This window comes from Coenobita brevimanus, chromosome 100, assembly GCF_032717465.1.
Source record: "Coenobita brevimanus isolate Jiangsu-jjx chromosome 100, ASM3271746v2, whole genome shotgun sequence".
NCBI classification, from domain to species: domain Eukaryota; kingdom Metazoa; phylum Arthropoda; class Malacostraca; order Decapoda; family Coenobitidae; genus Coenobita; species Coenobita brevimanus.
In genome coordinates, this window is record NC_137053.1 from 37634892 (window position 1) to 37661446 (window position 26555).

At 43.9% G+C, this 26555-nt stretch overlaps 1 protein-coding gene across 1 annotated transcript in view; it reads right to left on the bottom strand.

The window, feature by feature from the left end:
- Window positions 1–26555, bottom strand: part of nonC (serine/threonine-protein kinase Smg1) — a 1312439-nt gene that overhangs the window by 138621 nt on the left and 1147263 nt on the right. Inside the window, exons 49-50 of the mRNA XM_080284159.1 lie at window positions 17118–17241; window positions 13882–14051 (exon numbers count right to left, since the gene is read on the bottom strand). Coding sequence (XP_080140285.1) covers window positions 13882–14051; window positions 17118–17241 — 294 coding nt within the window. The remainder of the gene's footprint in view (window positions 1–13881; window positions 14052–17117; window positions 17242–26555) is intronic.

The window sequence follows — 26555 nt, forward strand, 5'->3', positions numbered from 1 at the left end:
AGTGGTGCATGAGAAAAACATTCATGTGTGTAAAGGTAGACTTGATAAATGTGGATATGGAGACAGGACAACATGAGCATTGCTCAATTCCTGTATACTACAAATAGGTAAATACAAATAGGTAAATACAATCAAAATACGCTCTGATAATAAATCACATATAACAATTGCCAACACATATCCCCCCCCCCCCAAGTTGTCCCCCACAGTACCACACAATTACTCTCCACAAATACACCACATCACTAACATACCCAACATCATCCTGGGAGGTGATTTCAACGCCAAGGCATCGGCTGGGCATGTCAACAACCCTGACACAGACAGAAGGCTGGTACTACAATCCCAAACAGATAATCTTTTCATAATGAATAACCTTTATCAACATACCCATATCCCACACCAAGCCCTCTTCCTCCCATCATCCCCAGACATCACCTTTTGCTCCCCAAACCTCACCCCCACAACATCCTGGAGAGTGGTCAAAACTCTTGGATCTGATCACCTTCCATTCATTATCACTACCAAAACCAGAATCACCCCAGCTGGCCCCAGACACACATACACTAATTATAAGGGAGCCAAATGGGAGGCCTTCACAACTGAAACAGAACAACATTTCAAAACATTAAACAGTACATCCATCAAAAACATCAACATCGTTGTGCACACTTTCAATACAATTATACAAAATACAGACAAGACACATCCCTAAAGGCAACAGAAAGAGACACAACCCCAACTTCACACCAGAAATTCAAGGCCTCATCAGACATCGGGACACACTACGACACTACCCAACACCCCATACACAAGACACCGTACTACAAATACAAGAGCTCAACACTCAGATAAACAATAAAATATCAGAACAAACACTAAACTGGAATAATTATCTCCAAACACTTGACCATAAAACAAACACCAGCAAACTCTATAAAACACTAAACAGCATCACACTTTCCAAAACCAACACTACACAATCAAATGCTGCCATCACAACAACAGACACTATACCTTCAAACAAACAACAAGCAAACACTCTCATCAATCACTTTTCACATGTCAGCCATCTAAACCCCCATCGCAACAACCGACGTATCATCCGACTTAAGTGACAGTTCCCCACAGACCTAGACTTTGCACCTTTCACTTATAACCAGACAAAGCACATCATTAGCAACCTTAAGCACTCATCTGCCTGTGAACCAGACAACATAAGCAACATTCATCTTAATCACCTTGGACCACATGGCATACAAGCACTCACCAACATATCAAACTACAGCTACTCACACAACTTATTACCCACCAGCTTGAAGCATGGACTTATCATCACTATCCCCAAACCCAACAAAGACCCCACGTTACCTTCCTCACACCGCCCCATCACACTCCTCTGCACCCCCTCTAAAGTCACTGAACGACTGGTACTACAACTAGTTACACCTCACACCCCCCTAGCCCCATCACAACATGGCTTTAGGCCACTACATTCCACAAACACACTTCTTACAGACATTACACAGAGTTTTTGATGGCATGAATTCAGCTAGGCCACCATACAGAACATGCTTAGTCACACTAGACATTAGCAAAACCTTTGATGCCATCCCCTGTCACAATCTCACAAACAAAATATTCAACACAAACAACCACAATAACACAAAGAGATGGCTGGCAAAGTACTTAGCAGGCAGATGTGCACATGTAACATTTGGTGCTCAGTCTTCGAACATCAGAAACTTCACAAATGGCATCCCCCAAGGATGTATTTTGTCCCCTACACTCTTTAACCTGTACACCCCACACACCACAGATACACATAGCTTCCTATGGAGATGACATAACACTTACATGTACACACCAAAATGCAAACACAACTGCACACATCCTCCAACCTTACCTCAATACACTACACGAATGGAAGAGGGAAATGTAAATCTGAAAGAGATTATAGAACAACAAAGCAAGGAAAAGGTGGAGAGAGAAGTGGTTAGGGTGCTGAGAAGTAGAGAATCTTTAGTTAGGGATGTAGCAGATAAGAAAAAATGTGTAATAATCTCAGGAGTTAAAGAAAAACGTATAACAATAAGATCAGAAAGAGAAAGAGAAGAACTAAGGTTAATGAAATAATATCAGTAGTCATGGAAGTCAACAACGAAGATCAAGAAGAGATTGAAGAGGTATTTAGATTAGGAAAGTACGAGGAAGGAGGGGCAAAGCCACTTAAGGTAAAATTTAAGTCTCAGGCAACAGTAAACAAAATTATCAGTAGAACATGGAAATTATCAGACAAGGAAGGGGTAAAAAATGTTTGGATAAGGAGAGATGCAAATAAGGAAGAAAGAGCTAAAATAAAGGAGTTAGTAAAGGAAGCAAAGGTAAAAAACGAGCAGAGAACGGAGGAAGAGAAGACAGTGTTTTATTGGAGAGTCATGGATCAGAAATTAAGGAAGTGGTACTGGCACAGAGAAGAAAAGAGGGTATAAAAAACACCCAAAATAATGTGAAGGTGGCATATACTAATGTTGATGGTTTAATATCAGCAAGGCTAGAAATCTACGATTTTTTTTAGGGTACATGAACCTGATGTTATGTGCTTTGTAGAGACCATATTATGAGAAGATATTGATGTTCATATGGGAGATGGTAAATACATACTGTGGAGAATAGACAGAAAAGAAAAAACGGAAGGAGGAGTGATGATGGCAGTGAAGAATAACATGAATGTAGATACCGTGGAAATGGGAGAAGGCAGGACTGAAGTGATAAATATGAAATTTGAAACTGGAGAGAACACCAAGAGAGACATGGCAGTAGTGTATGTTCCCCCTAAGACAACAGCATGGAGTGATGATGAATACCAGGAAATGTTGTCAGACATGGCTAGTTATTTACAGAAAATGACTGAGAAAAGCAACAACATAATTTTAATGGGTGACTTCAATTATAAAGAGGTGAACTGGGAGGACTGGGACTCAGGAGGCAGCGAAGATTCATGGGACACTACACTATTAAATATAACAATGAACAATGTGATGACACAACGGGTCAAAGAAGAGACACGGTTCCGAGGTGAGGACACACCAGCATGACTAGACTTACTGTTTACCAAAGAACCCGATCTAATAGAATCATTGAAATATCTGTGTCCTATTGGAAAAAGTGATCATGTGGTCATTGAGTTCCAGTTGACAACAGAGAACATGGAGCCAAGAGACGAGCTTGATAGGCAAGGAAGATACAACTTTGGGAAAGCAGACTTTACAGGTTTGAGAAAATTTTTTGAAAATGCAGATTGGAAAAAATTCAGAGAATCAAGAGAGATACACAAATAGTGGGATATTTTTCTAGATCTCTATAATTCAGGAGTGGAAAAATTTGTGCCAAGAGTAAGGGGGAAAGAAAACAGGAAAAACGAGTGGTTTAATAGAAGGTGTATGATAGCAAAAAAAAGAGAGAGACACGGCGTGGAACAATTGCAGAAAGAGACGTAACAACAGAACAAAGGAAGAATATAAAAGAACTAGAAATGAATACACAAGAATACATAAATAGGAAGAATTTTGAAAAAGGTATAATAGACAAATGTAAGGATGAACCCAAACTGTATTAAAGATTTGTCAATGGCAAATTGAAACAAAAGGAAGTAATCATCAAACTGAAAGTAGAAGGAGAGGTCTATAAAGATGCAGCAATGCAAGCAGAAATAATGAACAAATGTTTCCAATCAGTCTTCACAAATGAAATGGAGTTTGTGGAAGGGGCGGGAGTGACTAGAAATGTAGGGATAAAAGATATAAAAGTGGAAGTACAGGAAGTGTATATATTACTGGAAACTCAAGATGTATGGAAAACCGTAGGACCAGATGGAATCTCTAATTGGGCACTGAAGGACTACAGAAATCAACTGGTGGATAAAATTCACAGTATAATCGTGTGTTCTCTGTAAGAGGGGAAAGTACCTCAAGAATGGAAGAGGGCAAATGTGGTACCAATTTATAAGGAAGGAAACAGGGAAGAACCCCTGAATTATAGACCAGTGTCTCTAACCAGCATGGTTGCAAAATTGTGTGAAAGAATTCTGAGACAGATGGATAAAATATCTGGAAGAGATGAATATTTTGGCTGATGGTCAGTTTGGATTTAGAAGTGGAAGGTCATGTGTTTCCAACTTGTTGAGTTTTTATTCAAGAGCGAGTGACGTGCTACAGGAGAGAGATGGTTGGGTGGATTGTGTGTATTTAGATTTGGAGAAGGCCTTCGACAAGGTACCTCATAGGAGACTAATGTGGAAACTAGAGCATATAGGAGGACTGAGGGGGAACCTCCTGGAATGGATGAGAAACTTTTTGAGAGACAGACAAATGACGACAGTAATAAAGGCTAGGATGTCTGGATGGAGGAAAGTAACAAGTGGAGTCCCGCAGGGCTCGGTGTTGGCGGCAATAATGTTCCTGATTTATGTAAATGATATGGTAGATGGAGTGAACAGTTATGCAAGTCTGTTTGCTGATGATGCAAAGATCTTGAGGAAGGTAGAGGTTGAGGAGGATTGTAAAATGCTGCAGGAGGATTTGGATAGGATACACGACTGGAGCCGGATGTGGGAAATGAAATTTAATGCAAAGAAATGTAAAATATTGGAAATGGGTAAAAGTACCAAGAGGCCATCATTGAATTATTTGATGGGTAATGAACCAATCACAAAAGTGAGAGAAGACAAAGATTTGGGAGTGCTGGTCCAGGACAGTTTGTCACCTGAAAAACACATTAATAAGGCAGTTAGTGAGACGTATAAACTCCTGACTAATATAAGAGTAGCCTTTCATTATATGGATGAGGAGATGATGAAAAAACTGATAGTGGCCATGATTCATTCCAGGTTAGAATATGCAGCAGTAGTGTGGTCTCCACACAAAAAGAAAGATATAAACAAGATTGAGAGAATACAGAGAACAGCAACCAAAATGGTCCCCAGTCTGGCAGAACTGTCGTACAGAGAGAGGCTGGAAAAGCTGGATTTGCCTTCCTTAGAAGAAAGAAGAAAGAGAGGAGACATGATTGCAGTGTTCAGGACCATGGTGGGAGTAGATAAAATTGACAAAGATGATCTGTTTTTATGGGATAAGAGAGTAACAAGAGGACACGGAATGAAACTGAAGAAATCAAACTGCTTGAAGGATATCAAGAAATATAGTTCTCCTTATAGATGTACAGACCTGTGGAATAGCCTGGACAAAGAGATCGTCCAGTCTAAAAACTTAACCAAGTTTAAAGCTAAATTTGACTTATTGAGAAACAGAGACGGGACCCCACGAGCGCACCTCATTTCCTGTATATCACAATTACGTAAATACAAAAAGACTCAAAATAGCCCTAGCCAAATCTACAGTGACCCTTCTCACAAACTGGACAGCAGAACACAGTCACATTCCACACCTCACCATAAACAACACACCCTTATCACACACACACACACACACACACACAAAATCCTTGGTGTAACATACAATACACCCAACCCTCTGCTATCGCGAGTAATTGGTACCCTAGGCGACCCGCCATAGCCAAAATCGCGATAGCCATACTTAAGAACTAATGGGAAAAATTCTAATTGGTTCCCCGACCTCCAACTTTACCCCAACCTTACCCTATTTTCACATCTCCTTCACTAAAATACCTGGGATTACAAACCAATGCTGCAAATTAACAACAGTACAGTACATAAAGGTTATAAATAAAACAGAATTAACTGTAATAAGCCATTTTACTTAACGTTTTTGGAGAGGATGAGGGGCTTGGGTGGGTTGAAGGGGTTCTGAGGCTGGGGTGGAGTATTACTGGCCACCCCTCCGACGTTCTATCTCGTCTAGGAATTGATCAGCTTCATCAGGAGTCTGGAAGGGACCCTCAAAACCTTCAAAGTCGTCAGCTCCATTATCAGAATCCACCTGAGGCTCACGGGATGGTCCTGGCTGTGGGTTGGGCTGAGCCTCATTGCGACGGCGTAGGAAGTCTGTTATCTGGCGTTGTTGTAGGTTGTTGATATGGGCATGGTATTGTTGGTGGTAACCTTCCAGTGCCTTCATAATCGCCGAAGAATTTGCCTCACAGTTGGCGCTAACATCTTGCTCGATGAGATGACGTAGCCTTACACCCAAGTCGATGATTTCCTTTATCTTGGCTATGCTGAGTCCCCCACGACTCCCAGCATCACCACCGATGTTCTCCTCACCACTCTCAGTCCTGTCCTCCTCTGCCACATTCTCCTCCTCTAGGATGTCGGCTGCAGTAACAGGGGGTGGCTGAATCATGTCGCGAATGTCGTCCTCCGTTGTGTCAGCAAAGCCAGTCCCAGGAATTTGCCGTGCCTCTTCCACTGCTGCCTGAATCTCCGCCTGCACAGACTGTGGCTCACCTGCCACATTCCCACGTCGGTCCTCAGGTAGCCCCTCCAAAATATTTCGCCAAGCGTGATGAATTGTTTTCTGTGTCACATCATCCCAGCATTGCACCATTAAGTCCACAGCTTGCTTAATATTGTACTTTTTCCAGTAAAGAAACACTTTTCTGTCATGTTCACTATCACCTTGCACTTCGTCATCATCATCATCATCACCATCACTGTCTACTAGGTGCTGGATGAGCTGGGCGTCCTTGGTAGCTTTCCTCATTATCCTGAATTGCCGTCGCGAGTAGGCAGACTTGACCACAGATATTACCTCCTGGTCCAGGGGCTGAATCAATGATGTCGTGTTGGGTGGCAAGAATTCAACTTTGATGTTAGGGTCTGCATCCCTCAGTAGAGGTGAATGTTCTGGGGCATTATCCAGCAGCAACAGAATGTTGAAGCGGATGTTGTTTTGGGCGCAATGCTTCTTGACCTGGGGAATGAACGCCTCCTTCATCCAATCTTGCGACAGCTTTGCCGACATGTACCCCTTCTTTGAAGACATCCAGTGCACATTCAGGTTGCTCATATCCCGTCGCTTGTAGGCCCGTGGATGTTTAGCACAATGAATAACTGTTGGTTTAAAGCGGCATGTTCCTGACGCATTCGTTGCAAACAAGAGGGTGAACCGTGCCTTCATCGCCTTCCTTCCTCGTACGTGGGCAGAGTTGGCTGTGATGAATGTCCGCCTGGGCATAGTTTTCCAAAAGAAGTTCGTCTCATCCATGTTGAATATTTGGTCAGGTGTATATTGGCCCTCCTCAATCACGTGCTTTAAAAAGTCGGGATACTCCTTAGCCGCTGCCATGTCCGCACTTGCTGCCTCACCACTGATTTTCTTGTTCTTGATCCGTTGCCGTTTCATAAATTGATCCACCCATCCCTTGGAGGCCACAAACAATGGTGGTTGTGCAATAGCCAGCTTCCTTGCAACCCCAACATATATCTCCCTGGCTGTGTCAATGACCTCATGCGTCTCCACCGCCTGGTTCCTCCGTGCCTGCCGATCAAGATACCTGGCCAACAACTGTTCTGTCTTAAGGAGCACCTGATTACGACTCCGCAAGGCATTGCTGGCTCCCTCTGACGATGCCAATTCCATGTGCTTCCTTATGTTTTTTTTTTTTTTTTTTTTTTTTTTTTAATAACAGAACGGAGGAAGGAAAAACAAATGGAGAAAAAAAAATAATCCATACACCAGATTACTGGTGTCCTCTGTTCATAAAATATCTGTAACAGTTAGACTTGAAGAGTTGTAGGTTGAAATTTGGAGGAAAACAACTCTGGGGAAGCGAGTTCCAGAGAGATGCAGTTCGGGGAATGAAAGAATTCTGATAGGCAGAAGTTCTGCAATATGGTTGAGTGACATTCCAGTCATGAGCGCTACCAGATGCCCGTGTAGCACGAGGGAAGGCATGGAGAGGTGGCACCATGGACGCAACTTCGTCTGAGCATTTGCCAAAAATATCTGTAAAATAATGCAAGGGAGGCAACATTCCTTCTTACTTGCAGGGGAGGTAGTTTATATGTAATGGCAGGGTTGTTAATGATTCTAACAGCTTTATTCTGAATTTTGTCTAGTTGCCTTAATGCAACCTCTCCACAACCATTCCACAAGGGTGAGCAATATTCAAGCTGAGAGCGCACATGACTCTTATAAATTATAGCTAACTGCTCATCGGCGAAGAAGTTACGGACTCTGTACAATAATCCAAGTTTCTTTGAGGCGGTTTTAGCAAGTGATCTGACATGAGAGGTCCAGCTGAGGGCACTGTTAAGTGAGACACCAAGAACTTCAATACTTTTGGAGATGGGAATATTAGTAGCACTGAAGGTAATGTACGAGTCTGGCAATATCTGTCTATTGGTAAACTGTATATATTTAGTTTTACTAGCATTAAAAGAGACAAGGTTGTTTTGTCCCCATTCACTGATTGTAGATAGATCTTCATTTATGGAGATGGCTGTATTGAGTTGAGAGGTAGAGATATTAGACTTTGTAAATGGATGTCTGAGTGTGAATGAACTATGTAGTGTTGAGTCATCTGCATATGAGTGAATGGGATTGTGAGTGACAGATAAGAGATCATTAATATGAACCAGAAATAGCGTTGGCGCCAGAACTGATCCCCTGAGGCACGCCGGCGTTAATTGAGTGGAAATTGAATATACATCATCTACTTTTACTCTTATTTTCCTGTCACTAAGATAAGAAGAAATCAAAGGAACAAAAGACGTTAGTCCATAGCAAGGGAGTTTGGACAGCAGGGAACGGTGCCATACTCTGTCGAAAGCTTTAGAGATATCAAGAGCTACTGCATGAGTTTCTCCAAAAGATCTATTGATTGATGGATGGTATGAGTTAAGAGATTGAGTATGTCAATGGTGGATCTTTCGTGTGAAAACCGTATTGTCTATCATTAATTAAGTTGTTGGATTCAAGATGTTTAACAATATGCTTATTAATTAAAGTTTCAAATACCTTACCAAGAGAAGATGTGATAGCTATTGGTCTGTAATTGGAGGGGTCAGACGAACTTCCTTTCTTCGGAACTGGGTGGATATTGGCTTCTTTCCATGAATTTGGGAATAAAGAAGTACGTATGCATAGTCTGAATAATTTAGCTAGGACAGAGGCAAGTTCAGGGGAACACTTTTTCAAAACAATTGGCGGGAATTCCATCTGGACCTGGAGCTTTGTTGGTAGGTAAATTGTCTAGGATGGATTTTACAAATCTTGTCTGTATTTTAAGTGGGGCAATTTCGGGAGAATCAAGTTCCAGTACTGAGACATTCTGGCTGGTATCATCTATGGTAGAGTTTCTTGCAAAGGTACTAGCAAAGATATCTGCTTTCCCACGTGGGTCATTTGTAATATTGCCATCTGAAGATTTTAGTGGGGGAATGGAAGATGACTTGTTAAAGTTATTATTGAAAGAATTAAGAGTTGACCAGAATATTCTATTGTCATTAGGGTTGTTAAGTAGTTTTGATGCTTGCTTTTGAAGAAAGTTTGATTTAGATAGATTTAATACAGCTTTTGCATGATTTCTAGCAATTTTAAATTGGGAGAGTGATTCAGGTGTTTTTGATTTTAAGTAAGAGTTATATGCTAATGACTTTTGGGCTGTTGCTCTGGCACAATTGCCATCAAACCATTTTGGAGAGTTTGATCTTTTAGTGAATTGTTGACTTGGTATGAATAAATCCATACCAGCTAGTATTAAGTCACAAATGTGGGACTGGGTAGAATTGGGATCACTAGAGAAGAAAGACTGCCATGGAACATCAGCAAGATAATTTCTAAATCCATCCCAGTCTGCCCTGTCAAAGTGCCATCGGGAATGGGGAGGTGTAGGAGGGTTAACTAATGAGGCTTTGATGAGATTGTGGTCAGAGGATCCAAGTGGTGACAGTACCTCTATCCTGTATTGATCTGGATTATTTGTCAAGAATAAATCCAAGAGATGGGCATTATGGTCAGGGTTATCAGGTATTCTGGTTGGTTGCTTTACCAACTGGGTGAGATTAAACGATTCCGCAAATAGCTCGCATTCTAGACCAGCGTCGTCAGTCCGGACAGAATGCAATAGCCATTCAACATTGTGTATGTTAAAATCACCCAAAATGGTAATTTCATTGCCAAGGGCAAGGTCAAGGTTACTCAACTGAGTGGATATGGAATCAAATACACTGGGTTCCGAAGAAGCATTGGGGGAACGATAAACTACACAGATATATTTGGTAATGTTTTGGCAATTTAATTTATATAATGAGTAATCAAAACTGGATGAAGTGAAGTTTAAAATAGTATCAACTGCATATTGGGATTTGATATAACAACAGGTGCCGCCCTTGTTTCAAAGTTTGTAAGGAGATGGTAACCGGGAAAACAAAATGGAGATATATCGGTAGAGGTGAGATTTGTGGTTCTGTGAGGAAAGGGCCAAAGGGGATATGGACTGAAGGAAAAAATGAACTGAGTTTAAATTCGTGGTAAGGCCGCGGATGTTGGTAAAGAATAAGGCCACACCGTCACCTCTTCGCCGACGAGTTTTTCCGGAAATAGCAACAGTCGCTGCTGGCACAGTCGCTTGATAGCAGGACCCTGTGCCTCCAGCCCTACCCTGCCGGTGGTGGCAATCCGAGATACCACCTCATTTGATTGTGAGATTGCAGCGGCCATTACTAAAGATGTGAATAGAAGGTGTGATATGTTATGCGCATGTAGTGTGGTGTAGACAGTTGAAGGTAGAGGTATCATGAGAGCATGCTGGCCTACTCTCTGTGTAAATGAATTCACTGAAAATGTTCAGAAAAGGGAGATGGTCAGGATCAAGTCCTGAGGGCTGGTGAAACGGGAGCTCCAGCTCTCCCTATCACCAGCTTGCCATCAACCTCGGGAGTACTGCCCTGTTCGACTGGTGCTACAGTCTACTCCTCTCGTTTCTGGTAGATTCCTCAGACCGTGGACTCGTTGATACCAAATTTCTTCCCCACGCTGCACTTGCTCTCACCACCGTCGATCAGCCGCACAATTTCCAGTTTCTGAGCATAAGGCAGGTTCTTCCTCTTCCTCACTTGCCGTCCTGGGTTAGCCGCGTTACATGCACCAATGGTAGGAGGGTTGGATGGGGTATTGGTGGCCATTGTGGTTGAGCAATAGGTCTTCACGGCTATAGCTGCTGTCGACTGGTAACGCGGACTCTCTCTGAGCCTTGGCGGGAAGGATGGGTAGCTGTAACCATGTCTTGGGCCAATCAGCGCTCGGGTAGCCTGTGACGTCGCGCCAATCACGGCGCGAGTATACGCATGGGCGGAGCCCGCGCGATTTGAATGTTTCTGGCCGACCATCGTCCGCGATAGCAGTATTTGAGGTCGCGATAAAGGTAATCGTGTTGCATTTCACCTGTCCGTGATAGCCATGAAACGCAATAGCAAAACCCGTGATAGCCGAGGGTTGACTGTACATCAATGTCATTTAAACAACACATCACAAACATTGTAAAGAAAATAACACCAAGACTCAATGCCTTGAGGTCATTTGCCCATACAACATTTGGACACAACAAAGAAAGCACCACTACAGTATACAAACAATATATATGTTCAGTGATGAATTATGCAAGCCCTGCTTGGGCTCCTACCCTCACTAAAACACAACATTCTATAAACCATACAGAACAAGGCCCTAAATATAATCACAGGCTGCACAGCTACTACACCCACAGCCCACCTACTTCATGGAACCATTGTCCTCAAAGTCAAGGATCATCTAGACATGAGAGGAACCCAAATTCTCGCAGCAGCCTCCACAAACCCACAACATCCACTACACTACATGGCACCACATCCACACACACCAAGGAACATCATAACAACACCCAGCACACGATATCATACACAAATACTGTCATTTCTCTTCCCTCGCCCACTGCAGACCAGCTTCCAGAAACATATCCATACTCATATCACTCACCGTTCCATTCAGTCACTTAAAGATAACACGCAGCTGCATGCACAGCCTCCTGATATCCACCCTTCTGAATCCTATCTCCCACGTGAGGAAAGGGTCCACCTGACCAGGCTGAGATGTGGGCATCATCCAGCCCTCTTAAGTTACCAGGAGAGGCTGGATGACTCCTTCGCTGATGCCTGTCCAAAATGTAACACAGCACCCCATACTATTAAGCACATTATGGAAGACTGCATTGCACACAATCATCCATGTCAACAACACAACATATACTCCTTGAGAGCTCTGTGGGAAAGCCCGGTCTCGGCCATGGCCTTCCTTAGGGACTCAGGGATGTTCGGCCAGACTGCCTAGGGAACAACTACAATACTACTACTACTACTACTGTGAAGTATATATTAATATTATTATCTCCAGTTTTTCAAATGTTTATTTTAACACTATAATCTTTTTATGCCATCCGGAAATTTAGATGCACTAGGGGCTGTGGGGTGTGGGGGAAGATTACAAAAGGACAAGCTTTACCCTTGCCAGAGGCTTGTTTTTTTAAAAAGATGCAGGAGAAAAGAGGGCCTACTAGGTATGGCATCATGTCCACAAGCTCTGATTAGCAAGAACAGATCCAGCAGTTTGCCATCAAATCCATAATATTACTTCATCCAGAAGAGTAAAACACACTGACAAGAATTATGGAATGTGTTCCATATTTGGTTAGGGGGGTCTGTTGTTGCTGTTATAAATCCAGGTTCATCTATACATGAACCTGGTGGACTGCAGGAAGCTAGCTACTTCAACCAGTTACTCCCTGAGGTCTCTTGTTGAGGTTTGTTGAAGTACTGTCTCTGCTGTGAAAGTGTGGTGCATGAGATAAATGTGTCGTGGTGTGGGGAGTTGCACTGCAGTGTAGGCATTCTGAATTGTTTGCGAATTGTATTTTGTGTTTGTACTGTACTAGGGAATGGTGGGGATTGCATCACAGTCTTGCTGGGTTATAGGCTATCTCTCATAGTAGGGTAGTTTCTGAGAGATCAATGTCTCTCGGTGGTTCTTGAAAGATGCAATTTAGTTGAATGCTTTCAATGGCTTCTTGAGAGAGGTAAGAATTCCCCCCCCCCCACTTACCATGTGTCTGTTCTTCACACTACACTAAAGTTTTCATATACATTTATCACCATCCTGCCTCTTCCCTCTTCCCCCACCCACCCACAGGTAACTCGTATCTCAACAGTTACTCTAAGGAACTCATCTCATGTACTGCACTCAAATCACTGACATCTTTACTCCCACACCAAGTGTTCAGATGTCATGTACATAAGGAACAGTAGGCAGTCTTTCAGTGCCTTCCTCACTTTATAAGTTCATTAATTTACCTTCCAGAACACTAATCAACTGTCCAATCATTCCTCTCCTCAGAAGTATTATGTCTCTTGCCTTGCCTATATATATATAAATGGAAGGAAGTGGAAGATCAGTCTATGAAAAAAAATTAAATAAATAACCATAAGGTAAAATGAACTTCCTACAGCAATAATGATCTTGGATAAAGCGAACTGAAATGGAACGAACAATATGGAAAATGGTAAAACATTTAAAAAACTTTTCAGAATAATGCTCTGCATCAAATTAGGGAAACCCCATACTGAAGCTAGTGCTGATTTAAAACAGAAGGAAGCTTAACCATATGCAAAATTACTTGATTACTCCATACCAGTTGCTGAAAACTATTGACAGAAGCAAATTTAGGAAGAAAAAGATCAATTACAGTATCAGTATGGATTTTGCATAGGTTATGTTCAGCTGTGTTCCCTGTTACAGAGTTGCGTGTAGTCGGTTACTAAGCCTGCAGCCACACATCATTCTTATGGTTGTATTTCCCACAGGTGATGGGGAAAAAAAAAAAAAAAAAAGAGCAATACAGTGAATAAGGCAATGAATTTAATCATCTTACCTGGCACTGGTAATCTGTGTGAGTGAATTTAGGAGAGCACAGGTAATGGCAGCTACACCTGCTATCCCATGGTCAGCAACCAGGGTGGATATGGCACGTGAGGTTTCCTGCACTCGGCCTACCACAGCACCTCTCTCACTTAGGCCTTCACTCCTCAACCTCTCGTACACCTACACACAAGACATTAACACTTTTAATGACATGAGGACACAAAACCAATTTTCACTCCTCATCCTTCCAAACAACTCTCTAAAGTACATCTATTATAAACTAGGTCTTCATCTGTAAGACAACAGTACAGTCACCGCGTGCACAACATGTGATCATAGTGCGTGAAACTCACATAACACAGAAGGCAAATTTAAGAGGCCAAAAAATGGTCAAAATGCGAATACGATAGATATAACACAAGAAGAGGAAGCTGTCCATTTTTTTGATAACCATGCTACACTGCGACAATAGAGATTACACGGCCAGAGGCCACAAATTGTGGTTTAAACAGTCATGATGTGAAAAAATAGGGTCATAACATGGTGTGAACAGACATCATGCAGGTGGCGATCCTCATAGCGCAGGTTGCATCGCCTATGATGTATGGCTATCATGTGTCTGCACGCGGTGTCATCATGGTCCACTGAGCATTCCTGCCCCAGTCGAGCCAATGCTCTCCCTGCACTCTGGCTGCACGTGTGCTGTGCGTTATCTTTGCTCACCCTCCCTCTCGCTCTCTCTCTTTTTTGCCACCTGACCCAACTCGACCATGCCACCGCACCATAACCCAGTGAGACGTCAAAAAAGTCTGACCCAGGAGCAGAAACTTGATGTCATCAAGCAGAAGGAGAAAGAAGAACATATTTGTGCCATCGCCAAGGTGTATCAGGTCACCGAGTCAACTATTCATACGATCCTGGGGAAGAAGGATGCCATTATGAAGACCGTGCAGGCCTAGGGGGATCTCCTATGAACCAGAGGATTTGATTGTCTGACCCTGCACTTGTAATGATGGAGAGGTTCCTGGTCATATACTTGAACCGAAGGAAGAGGGAAGGAGTTCCAATTGACTCCATTAACATAAGAAGGACGGCCCACCACCTTTATGCTGTGGTCTGCTGTAAACTGTCCCGACCCCCAAGCAGATTTAAGGAGTCGAGTGGCTGGTTTGGCAAGTTTAAGAACAGGAAGGACTAGGAGTACAGATGACAGGAGAATGAGTGTCAGCAGATGCCGGAGCAACAGAGATGTTCGTGGATGTCCTAAAGGAAATCATCAGGGATGAGGGTTATGCTGCTGAGCAAATTTATAACACAGATGAAATGGGGCTGCGATACAAGGAGATGCCTAGGACTACATATATCTCGAAAGAACACAGGCAGGGCAGGGGTAGGAAAGTTGAATAGGTAAGCATCACCCTACTTTTGTTTTGCAATGTTGGAGGCCATAATATAAGGTTATTACTTGTAAGTAAAGTTAAAAAACAAGTGCTTTAAGCAGCTGAAACACATGAATGATTCCGGGGTTTATTGGGAGAAATCAAAGTCAGGATGAATGACAAGGGATAGTTTGAAAAGGTGGTACAAGAAACATTTTATTCCTGATGTAAACAGAAGGCATGAGGAGTTGGGCATACCGTTTAAAATCCTGTTGATGCTTGATTACACACCAGGGCACCCAGCCTACTTGGAGGGTTTACATCAAAGTGTTAAGGTTGTGTTTTTGCCAGGTAACCCGACTTCCCTCCTGCAACGCCTAGACTGGGAAGTGATAGCTTGTTTGAAGTACTGTACCATTATGAGATGATCTTGTCTGAGTATCTGAGGGGGGTCACAGACAATTGTGAGGAGAAACATCTCCAGGAGGAAGTGCTTGATGGTGACGAGGAAGTGAGGCGTCATTGTCTGATGAGGAAGTTCTGGATGACCCAGCAGATCCCCAGCCAGTTCCCTCCCGTGTGTCTCAGCCTGACCAGGCTAAACCAGTGCCCAGTTCTTCTCATGTGCCTCAGCCTGACCCTTCACAGCGTTGCCTTTTAAATGTCACAGCTTTTTGGAAAAACTGCAATATGAGGAATGTTGTCATGAACATTCCTAAGGCATGGGATTTGGTGTCTGTGGCAAACAATAAATCATGCCTGACGAAAGCTGGCACCTGAGTTGTGCGCCGTTTGGGGTGGTGAGGTGCAGTCACTATAGGTTGTGCGGCAGGAACCAGTAAGAGCGTGCAGTGCTGCACCAGGCTGTGAGGTGGTGCAAGAGGAGGATTTGGTTGAGGTTGTTGATGACAACATGGCGCCCGAGGACACCATGCAATGCACTGACAAGCTGGCCAGGGAACACAGTGAGGCAGAGAAGCAGGGGGATCAGGCTGAGGCATGAACCATCGCGCCAGTTATGACCATGGTTCGCATAAATAACATTTTGGCTGGTGCAGAGGCACTCAAGGAAGCCATCATGGCGTGGATGAGGTTCAGAAGGCTGATATGCTGGACACTGTGTTGAGTGCAATGCGACCGTATGAAGAGCTAAGGCATGAGAAAATAAGACAACGCCACCAGACTCTACTCACCCAGTATTTTTGTCCTCAACAGATGCCATAGCAGTAAAAGCCAGAGGCAGATGCTATGTCTGTGGGTTCCCTTGACTTTGAGGGGTTTATGCATGAGGCAGAAGAGTTGCAGAAGAGGACTGCGGATGTACAAGATTTACCTATTTCCTCAGATAAGGACTCTATGGAGTCAGTGTGGCAAGAGGGCCGTAGTGGGGACCAGTAGGAATCCTGCCCTGCCTCGGAACCCCACTCCCCCTCCCTCCAGCAAGCCCACAACCCCTTCCATTCAAGGTAATGAATCCTCCAGTATTTGTATATAATGAGGTCATGATTAGGTAGGCAAATGTCCTGGGAAAAATCCCTGAAAACTGCCCCAAACGGTGAACCTGGGACTGGCTTGGGTAGCACGAAACCCTTTAACATCTAAACATATGGCTCTATAATGCAGAAATCTCATAAAGTGGGACCTTCCTGTTACAATATTCTCGTGTTATGTGAGTGGTGACTGTATATGACATCAATTTTTCTTTTAACATAAAAGCTTATTGAAAACATCAACTTTTTTCCATTTTATGAATTAAATACAAAAATGCCATAAAATGACATATCTAAACCTTATGAATCTATGAATTCTCACAAATGAAATACTGTACATAAATACAATTAATTCTACAGACCCAATTCATCCAAACCTTTTGGATCTGCGAATTAATTTGCAGTGATTTGTTGTGGAGCTCCATATCAATGTTGCAAACATGGTTCGCAGTGTTAGTGTCAGGGGTATCAGTCTGACTCTTACTTATCAACAGCTGGACACTGAAAGAAAATTTATAGTACTAATTAGTACCACATGAAAACAAAAACACATATGAACCAGAATTGAAAACACTAAAGAGGTTATACAGCACAGTAGAATATGCTTATCTATTTATCTACAGTATCTATCAATTACCAAGAAACCTTAATCCCAGATGGGGTGGCCACAAATTACCTCTGGGTCCCCTTAACTTATTACAACAATATCATTCATTGATGCTTCAACATGCTTGCATGCATCGGCATTGGTCACCTAATGGCGGCTCTCCAGGCTGCTCAGTCTCTAGCAACCTCCCTTTTCAGTATCTTATCCCTGAGGTCACACTCTATGACCTCATCCCAGGTCTTTTTCAGTCTGTCTCTCACAACCTCACCCCTGACATTTGCAGTTCTCACTTTCAGAACACAATTGTCATCCTCTATCCTCTCCACATGCTCAAACCAACTCAGTCTGCCCCTCCTCATCACAGCACCAAAACACTCCAGTCCCAGCCTTCCTCTCAATGCTTCATTCATAAACCTAGTCCCCCCAGGCCTCGCATTCAAGGATGCACTATAAAGCCATCTAATCATCATCATTTCTGTACAAATGAACCTATGAATATCCTCTTCCTTTACTGCTCAGGTCTCACTACCATACAGCATTATGCTCCTAACACATGCCGCATACACTAAAAAGATCCCTTAGCAAGGAGGGAGGGCACTCCCAATGTGAAGAGAAGCAAATGTTCCCTGAACTTCCTCCACCACTCCTACACCTAGCCAAAGAGCTAGCTCCAGTTCCTCCTCTAGCACAAACGTCTCTAGAATAACAAAACTCTGCCATACACTCAAGAGATTCATAAGCAAGATCAATGCCTTTCATGCCTGACAATTTCTATAAACTCTCCCTAACACATCACACACAAACTCTCCCTAACACATCGCACAAACAAAATTAGCATTACCTGCAATTGCAGTCCACCTGTAATACTGCTACATCTCTTATGCACCCACTTAAAACAAATACTGCGCAAGATGGAATTACATCCCACACCCTTGTGACAAACCACACATGACCTTGGCCACTCCCTCTTCTCTGCCAGTACCACCACCAGCACTAGATATCATCACTTTTGTTGTATCCACATTTACTCTCAAACACCTGTGCCCCATTGCATCTCTCAGTTTCCTAAATCTTTCCTCTGTTTCCCTTTCATTCTCTGCAATCAACACCAAGTCATCAGCATACAACATCTCCCATGCGAATCCATTTCTGAAGGCATGTGAGAGAACTTCCAGCACCAAGACAAACAATAAGGGATCCAAGACTGACCCCTGATGCATGCCAACATTCATGGAAAATTCATCATGCAAATCTCCATTCACCCTCACCTGGGTACAAGCACCCACAACCACTCGTAACCAGCCACTCCCCATTCCCAAACTCCCTCACTGTCCACTTCACCACCTCCTAGGGACTCTGTCAAAGACCTTCTCCAAACCAACAAAAGCAAAGTACATATCCCTTTTCTTTCCTACATATTTTTCCTGACACTGTCAAACTATGAGTATGGCATAAGTGGTCCCCTTGCCTGGCATAACCTTAAACTGTATCTTATCAATATTCACTCTTTCCCTAATCATACCTTCCAGGACTCTCTCCATGACCTTCATTATCTGGTCCATAAGTTTTATGCCTCTGCAACTTCCTCTTCCCAGAATATCATCCTTCCCCTTGTGTACAGTTTTTTTTTTTTTTTTTTTTTTTTTTTTTGTCTAACTCTGGACAAAGCTTCAGGGCCTATTTCTCGGGAGCAGTGACCTATTCCAAGGCCCAGCAGTCCTCCTACACCTCCACATGTCACCACTTCAGCACTAACACCCACCATCCATATTGAATACATTTTAGGGATGTCATACAGGACTGGTGTATTGGCATTAGCGGGGGTATTTTTACGACATGTCGGCGAGTCATCTGGTAGATCAGGAAAGTCTGCTTTTAGGAAATTCAAATCCTTAAACTGTTCCCTGCCCCAGCCAGGATTCGATCCTGGGTCCATTAGGACTGCAGGCCACCTCTCTACCGGTTCAGCCATCGCCTCCCCCAGATCACACTCTTCAGCTAGTCTTCTAGATCAACACACTCATAAACTGTATTTATCAAACTGGTAACTAACTTTACTCCTATATTCCTGAGGCCTTCAGCATTTCAGCAGTCAACCCCGACATACCTGCCATGATGCCAACTGCATCCTGTCTATTGGGCTGCTCACAGTAGCAGCATCAATCAAAGGCCAAGGGCCGGAAACTGGATCTGCTGACAAACCTTCCCTGTTCCAGTCACGCTCCTCATTCAGCAACTGGGGAACTGCACTGGGCGGAGGACGCGGCAGACCCTCCACCACACACGGCCATTGGGAAGCCTGACCTGGTAGTCCCGTGACTTGCCAATGCCCATAATGGTGCCCACCCTGTCCCAGCAGTGTGAAGTTAAGTCCTGGATGCGCAACCTGGTCACTAATCTGCAACCTGGGGAGGGGACGGGTAAGTCGACTGGATCAGGTCATGACATCACGAACGCATTTGGTGGCTCGGCAGTCACATTCCTCCGTCTTGACTTGCCACTTCTTCTTGAAGGGCTCCAGGTGGGCAGGCAAACAAGCAGAGGAGGGGTCCATACAAAAGTTGTGCTGGGGAGTGTCTGGTGTGGTTAGGGATGCTGCAAAGCTCTATGAGACCCCGACTGAAGCCCTCACAGCCAATATAGCCAGATGGGGCCACCATGAGATTGGGGCCACCTTGAGAATAAGATGCTTCACAGACTTGACAGCAGTCTCGGTGTGGCCACTGGACTGTGGGTAGTGTGATGAGATCATGTGACAGACTCTCCAGTGGTCTAAAAATGTTGTGAAGTCCTGGCTTGAGAACTGAGGCCCTCTGTCAGTCCTGAGTTGCATGGGGATGCCTACGTCACGAAAGAAGCGCCGGAACTGGAGTATGGTGTCAGCAGACATTATGTCATGGCCCTGGGTCATGGCAACAGGTCAGCCTGGAAGGCAGTCAGCTATGACTATGTAGGACTTCCCTGCAACACTGAAGAAGTCAGTTGACAGAGACTCAAAGGGTCTGGTAGGGATGTTCTGAGAATGTAGTGGTTCCTGCTGCTGGCTGGGCTGGAGTACCTGGCATGGCTCACATGCTTGAACTGTGTTGGTGATGTCTGTGTTAATGCCAGGCCTGTAGACAGTCTGCCTCGCACGTCTCTTGATGGCCTCTGTCCAGCTACGGCTGTCATGGAGGAAGGCCAAGATGGTGCGATGCAGGGCTGTGGGAACAACGACACGTGCCTCGTAAAGTATAAGGTCTCCATCGGTGTAGAGATCCTTTCTTATCTCTCAGTACAGGAGCAGTGTTGTGGGGAGGTCATAGCAGTGGTGAGGGAAGCCGTTCTTCACACAGTCTGGGAGCCTTGTGTAGGACGGGTTGTCTTGGGCTGCTTTCTGGAAGTCCTCCATAACTTTGTCATCAGAGGAAGGCTCCTGACACTGAGATCTGGCTAGGGAGCACACTGTCTGAAGCATGACAACTGTCCTGATGAAGATACTTGTCTCTGTGCTCGCATGTCATCCTCAGGCCTGGGATGACTGAGGGGATAAGGGGAGAGGGCATCTGGAATGCAGAGCTGTTTACCTGCTTACCAATTTCCTGTAAATTGGTATGGTAAGAGCTTCTTCACACACTGGAGGTGGGGATTCTTTATCGCATCCAGTGAGTAATGGTTAAGGATTGGTGTGAGTGGGCAGTGGTCAGTGCTAAGTTCAATATACAGTACATCTCCACAGTACGCGAGTTCCGAGTACGCGATCCCCCTTGTATGCGAGGACCAATTTTTTTTTAATTTAGTGTGTTTTTTAATTAGTACGCAAATTGAACTCCCTGTAAGCGAGATGGGCAGTGAAGAGTGGCCCAAATCCGGGGTTACGCTGAGTACGCGACATTGCCCCCCCAAGAAGCAATAACAGGTAAAGGTGAGCAGCCATATTCTTGTTGGTTTAGTAAAGCCATATCCTTGTTGATTTATCTAGTAAAGCCATAATCTTGTTGGTTTACTTTATCTTAGGTAATACGTCTTAGATAGTTTCCCTGTACTGTATAGTACAATACTTCAGTCTGAAAGGTGTCTCAAGGGTTGCCCATGACAGAGGGTACTGCCCATATGTAATTTTTCCCAAGTTTATGTATTCACAGTACAGTAATCCTGCATTTTTTGCGGATTTTTTGTGTACGGTTTTGCCCTCTCGCGGATTTTCTTAGCATTAATAAGTTCAACTAAAATATCATTGAATATACAGAAAACAAAAAATTTGAAATTCCCGCAGCTTCCAATTGTAGCGCAGTAAACTCACGCCACCCTCTGTCCCTTTCCCGCGGCCCCTCTGCCAGTGTTACCATATCTAGCATAATTTTATTCTTTTAGCATAATTTTGATCAAATTTTCGAGTCTGGAATATTTTTTAGCATATTAGAAGTTTTAGAATCATTCTAGCATAATTTAGAATGGAATGGAATATTTTTGGAATAATTTTATAAAAGCTACAAATCAGAGAGAGAGAGAGAGAGAGAGAGAGAGAGAGAGACGAATAAGGTAAGAAGATGTTTGAATAGTTGGTTACTTTCAGTTTGGGCTTGGTTGGGTTGGATTTGGTTAGGTTAGGTTAGGTTAGGTTAGGTTTTAGGTTAGGTTCGGTTAGGATAAGTTTGAGCTTTGTACTTTACCCATGAAACCTAGGTTTTTCTGATGGATTTTGGTATGATTCATTCGATTTTCAGCTTCATTTCAGTCGGGAATGACCATTTTCTGTGTTCCCCCCCCTCCCTATAACCCCCGATTCCCCAAAGATCCCCCATTATTGCAGGGGGATGGGGGGGGTCATATCTCAAAATCTGGTTATTTCCGACGGAAATGATGCTCAAAATCGAATGAATCACATCAAAATCCATCAGAAAAACGTAAGTTTCGTGGGAAAAAGCAGTATGGGCAGAAAACCGATATTTATCCTCTTACTGTATGTAGGTTCATTTTAATATTTTCATAGTAAACAATACATAATTAATATGTTGCACGAATATGTATAGAATTTTATCATTTAGCTTCAAGTCAGCATAATTCATTTTTTACTTGGAACAAATTTGCTCAATCTAGCATAATTTTTGCATTGCTGTAGCATAATTTCGTTGTTTGGATATGGCAACACTGCTTTCTGCCTCGCATTCCTCAGTCCACGCCTGACTGCCTTAAGTATCTAGTGTGCTTGTAACCGCACTATGATATGAGCCTCTTGCCTCCCACTTGCTTTCCACATGGCCTCAAGACGTAAGCCAGCCTCACCAAAGGCTAATAATACAATTAGTAAGAACTCCAAAGTGACAAAACGATCAAGAAAAGTTATAACCTTAGCAGAGAAAATTGTCTTACTGGACAAGCTAAGAAACGACCGTGCGAGTGTTTGCTATCACCAGTTAATGCATCTTTTTATTTTGTACTGTATTGTGAATAAATGTGTAGATAATTGTGTATTACAGTACGGTGTTTACGTTTTTCCTTCATAATGGAGTATGTGCTTTCAATCTTGTAAGAAGGTATTTAGGGATGAGTATGGAGGTTTCGGGACAATTCGCAGTCACAACAAACACGAAACGATTCGCCTTCATTAATGAAGATAGCTATGGGTGACGCTAGAATATAATTCAAAGGCGACTACAGCGAGGAAGAAACAAGTTAATTATTGACTAAAGGTGCAACTAATAAATAATATCCAGAACCTACGCTACTGAACATAGACTTTGCTGGATCCCCCTGAAATATAGTTATTAAAGTATTGATTAATTAATAATAAGTATATTGATAAAAGTACTGATTAGTATATTTATAGAATGGCAGGAAATCGTCCAGGGTGCGAATTGTTCTGAAGGGGAATCGTCCATGTTTTGACGGGGAATTGTCTGACGGCGAATTGTCTCGCAATCAGTATGGACATGGACTGTGTGATGGGCAGCAAGGTGGACACAAGTGTAAGATTCAATTGTTAATAGAGTATTCGCGGAATTGAATTTTCGCGGGGGTTACAAGAACATAACTACCGCGAAATATGCGGGATTACTGTACGCGATTCCTAGTACGCGACGTCCTCTGCCGCCCATATAGGTGCATACTAAGGGGATGTACAGTATTGCAGTCCTGTTTAGTAAAACTTGCACTTTGATGCTGTCCATGTCACAGCCAATACAGTAAAACCTCGATATAACAGACTTCAATAGACCAGAATTAGTTTTTATTGGAACTGAGGAGCTACTGGACTAAATTCCTATACAATATATCGAAAAATGTCCGATACAGCCGGAAGCAGTCTGGACTGCCTGACCACTTCAGCTATGTTCAACACAATGAGGTAAATAAAAAACATGTTTATCAGTGTAGAGTACAGTATTATTATATGTATTAAACTATTCGATTAATGTGGTGAAGTTATAACACAGTACAGTCCCACAATGGTAGTCAAAACAGTTTAAAAACCATTCGTGCGATCTGGACTAACGTCTGATATATTGGAAAAAGTCCGGGTTAGCAGGGGGAAGTTCGGATGTCGCTTTTATTGGAATTTCCCATTTTTCGGAATGGCTTGGGCCCCAATTAGTCCATTATAGTGAGGTCTTACTGCAGTTCCAGTTCAATTGTGACGTAATGTGTCTCTGCATCCATAAGGAATCTGAAGCCACATTGGACAAGTCTGACCTGTCCTCCATTATGGTCCTGCAACAAGGCGTAGCCAATGCCATGCAGGCGGGATGCATCTGTCTGCAAAACGGTAGGTAAGGTTGAGTCAAACATTGCTAAAATAGGTGGACTTGAGAGGGCCTCCTTCACTTTCTTGAATGCCACATCATGATCTGGGATGCACAGGAATGTCCGCTTCGGGCTCATTAGGGGGCACAAGGGCTGTGCAGCTGCTGAGATGTCTGGGAAGAACTCTGCCAACTGGTTCACAAGACCCATAAAAGACCTCAGGTCTGTAAGGTTACCCGGAGTGGCAAAGTCTCCTATGGCCTGATCTATTCTGGATCAGCTGCTATGCCATCCACAGACAGGACACATCCACAGAAAGATTCTGCAGGTGCGGCAAAAATAAACTTGTCTGCGTTGAGTGTGATCCCATGTTTCCAGCACCTGGACTGTACATCGTGGATGCGGTTTAAGAGTGTGAGGTAGTCCTCATCATACAGAACATCATCAACCACCTTCACACAGTTTGTCACATCTTGTAATACTACATCTCCTTGGACACAGAAAGCATCTCCTGTTGCAGCAATACCCACAGGGCTGCGACAATATTTGAAATGGCCGTATGGTGTGATGAATGTAGTCAGTGGCTGGTCCTCCTCAGCGAGCTAGATTTGCCTATGGCTGAAAAGGGCATCAATTGTCAATTAGAATCACACCTTCGGGTCCACACTGCAGATGGTGGCAAAGGGAGTGGGTGAGGGATGCGCTGGATGTGACACTTGACTGTTCAGCTTGGACAGGTCATTGGTGATCCTCACACCACCATTGGCGTTGGCAACAGCTACAAGGGGGTGGCACCATGGAGACGGGTTGTCACCTACAGGAGTAATGATACCTTGGGCAACCATGGAGTCCAGCTCTTGTTTCACTGACTCTCGGAAGGCAAGGTGGATCAGGCAACAGGTATGTATGGCAAAGGGCTTTGCATCTCCCCTTAGGTGGATCTTCATGGGTGGATCAACCATTTTCCTGAGTTGCTTATTCTTCAAGTCCTCCTTGGTCACAAGCACATCACTGAACTCCCTCATGAAGCATTCCTTTGCCTGTGAGGGGCTTGTGTTGCTGGTGAGAGGTTGTGGTGGTGACATGGTGAGGGGTGGGGCAGTGTCAGGGTCGACAGCAAGTGTATGTGTAACTGCTGGGCCGCTCTTGTTGTTGCCGACATCATGCAACTTGTTGGCATAAGTCAACTTGAGGACTGGCTTTGGGAACTCCCCTGAGATGACTGCCAACTCCTGCAATCACAGCAGGACAGCAAAGGAGTCGGTATGTCTTCATGGACGTCGATCCGCACTGTAGATGCCTTTTTAGATTGTAATATTTGCTTTGAATGTGCCAAGGGCTGGAGCCATCTCAGACCAGTCAGCTGTGAAGCATTTAGCCTTGGAAGGCAGTTTGAGATCATGCCTGGAATGGTCTAGGTGCTGCAAGTGATCCAGGCCTACGACTGTGGCATCAACGCCAGTGTCAGGGAGCATTTGTAAGTGTCCTGACACCTTGCCATGGGTGATGGTGATGGTGATTGGCTGAGGACACTCGACTCTGGTACTTGAAGTGGAGCTCACTTTCCTGATGTGGCTCGGGCTCTGACCATGGGTGTATGGACCACTATTGGGGGACTAAGTATACCCTGTGCTAGCGTGTGGAGGCTCCATACCTCACTGCCGTTGAGGTTTGGACTTGGAAACAGGGCAGCACTTGTAATGGCCATCTTGACCTCATATTTTGCAGGTAACAATTCTGGCTGGGCATCTCACTGGCCTGGACCAATGTCCCATTCGCCCACAACTATGGCATTATGGCTAAGTGGCTGGGCATGGTTGCGCCTTGTGTAACCAGCCGCAGCTGGTGCAAGGGGTGTCACATGTCGTTGCAATGGGTGGGCCTACCATAATGTTGTGGGTCTTCTTTTTGTCCTTCTCGTACTGGAAGGTTGCCCTTATTGCCGTCAGGGGAGATGTTATTGCTCATGCGGTGTTTCTTGTAGCCTCATAAGTATGACACTCCTGTACCACCTCATCCAGCAAGCTGGTAGAGGCAAGTGAGATTAGGTGTTGGACTAGCTCAACCTCTCGTGCTCCCATCACAATCACTTGCTTGAGCTGAGTCTCCTCACAGACCTTACTTTGGCCTCAGGAAAGCTCGATAGCTTTGGCTGCATTCTTGAGCCTAACATATAAGTCATTAAAAGGTTCACCTGCCATCTGTCTGCAGCTGAAAAGCTCAAGCCAACGTAGCACAGCATTTGTCTTGCCCTTGATGTGCTGCTCCAGTTTGTCTAGCATCTCATTAACAGAGCGTGTCATCTCGGGCACCTGTAGCTTGTGCTCCAACACGTGTTGGGTCTCAAGAGAGAGGCACATATGTAACCGGATCAGTTGTTTCCTGAGTGGTAAGCTTGGGAAGTCAGCCCTCGTAGAATAGTCTACACACTTGCGTCACCATTCTCTGAAGTTTTGAAAAGATACATCTAGAGGGAGTGCTGGTGGTG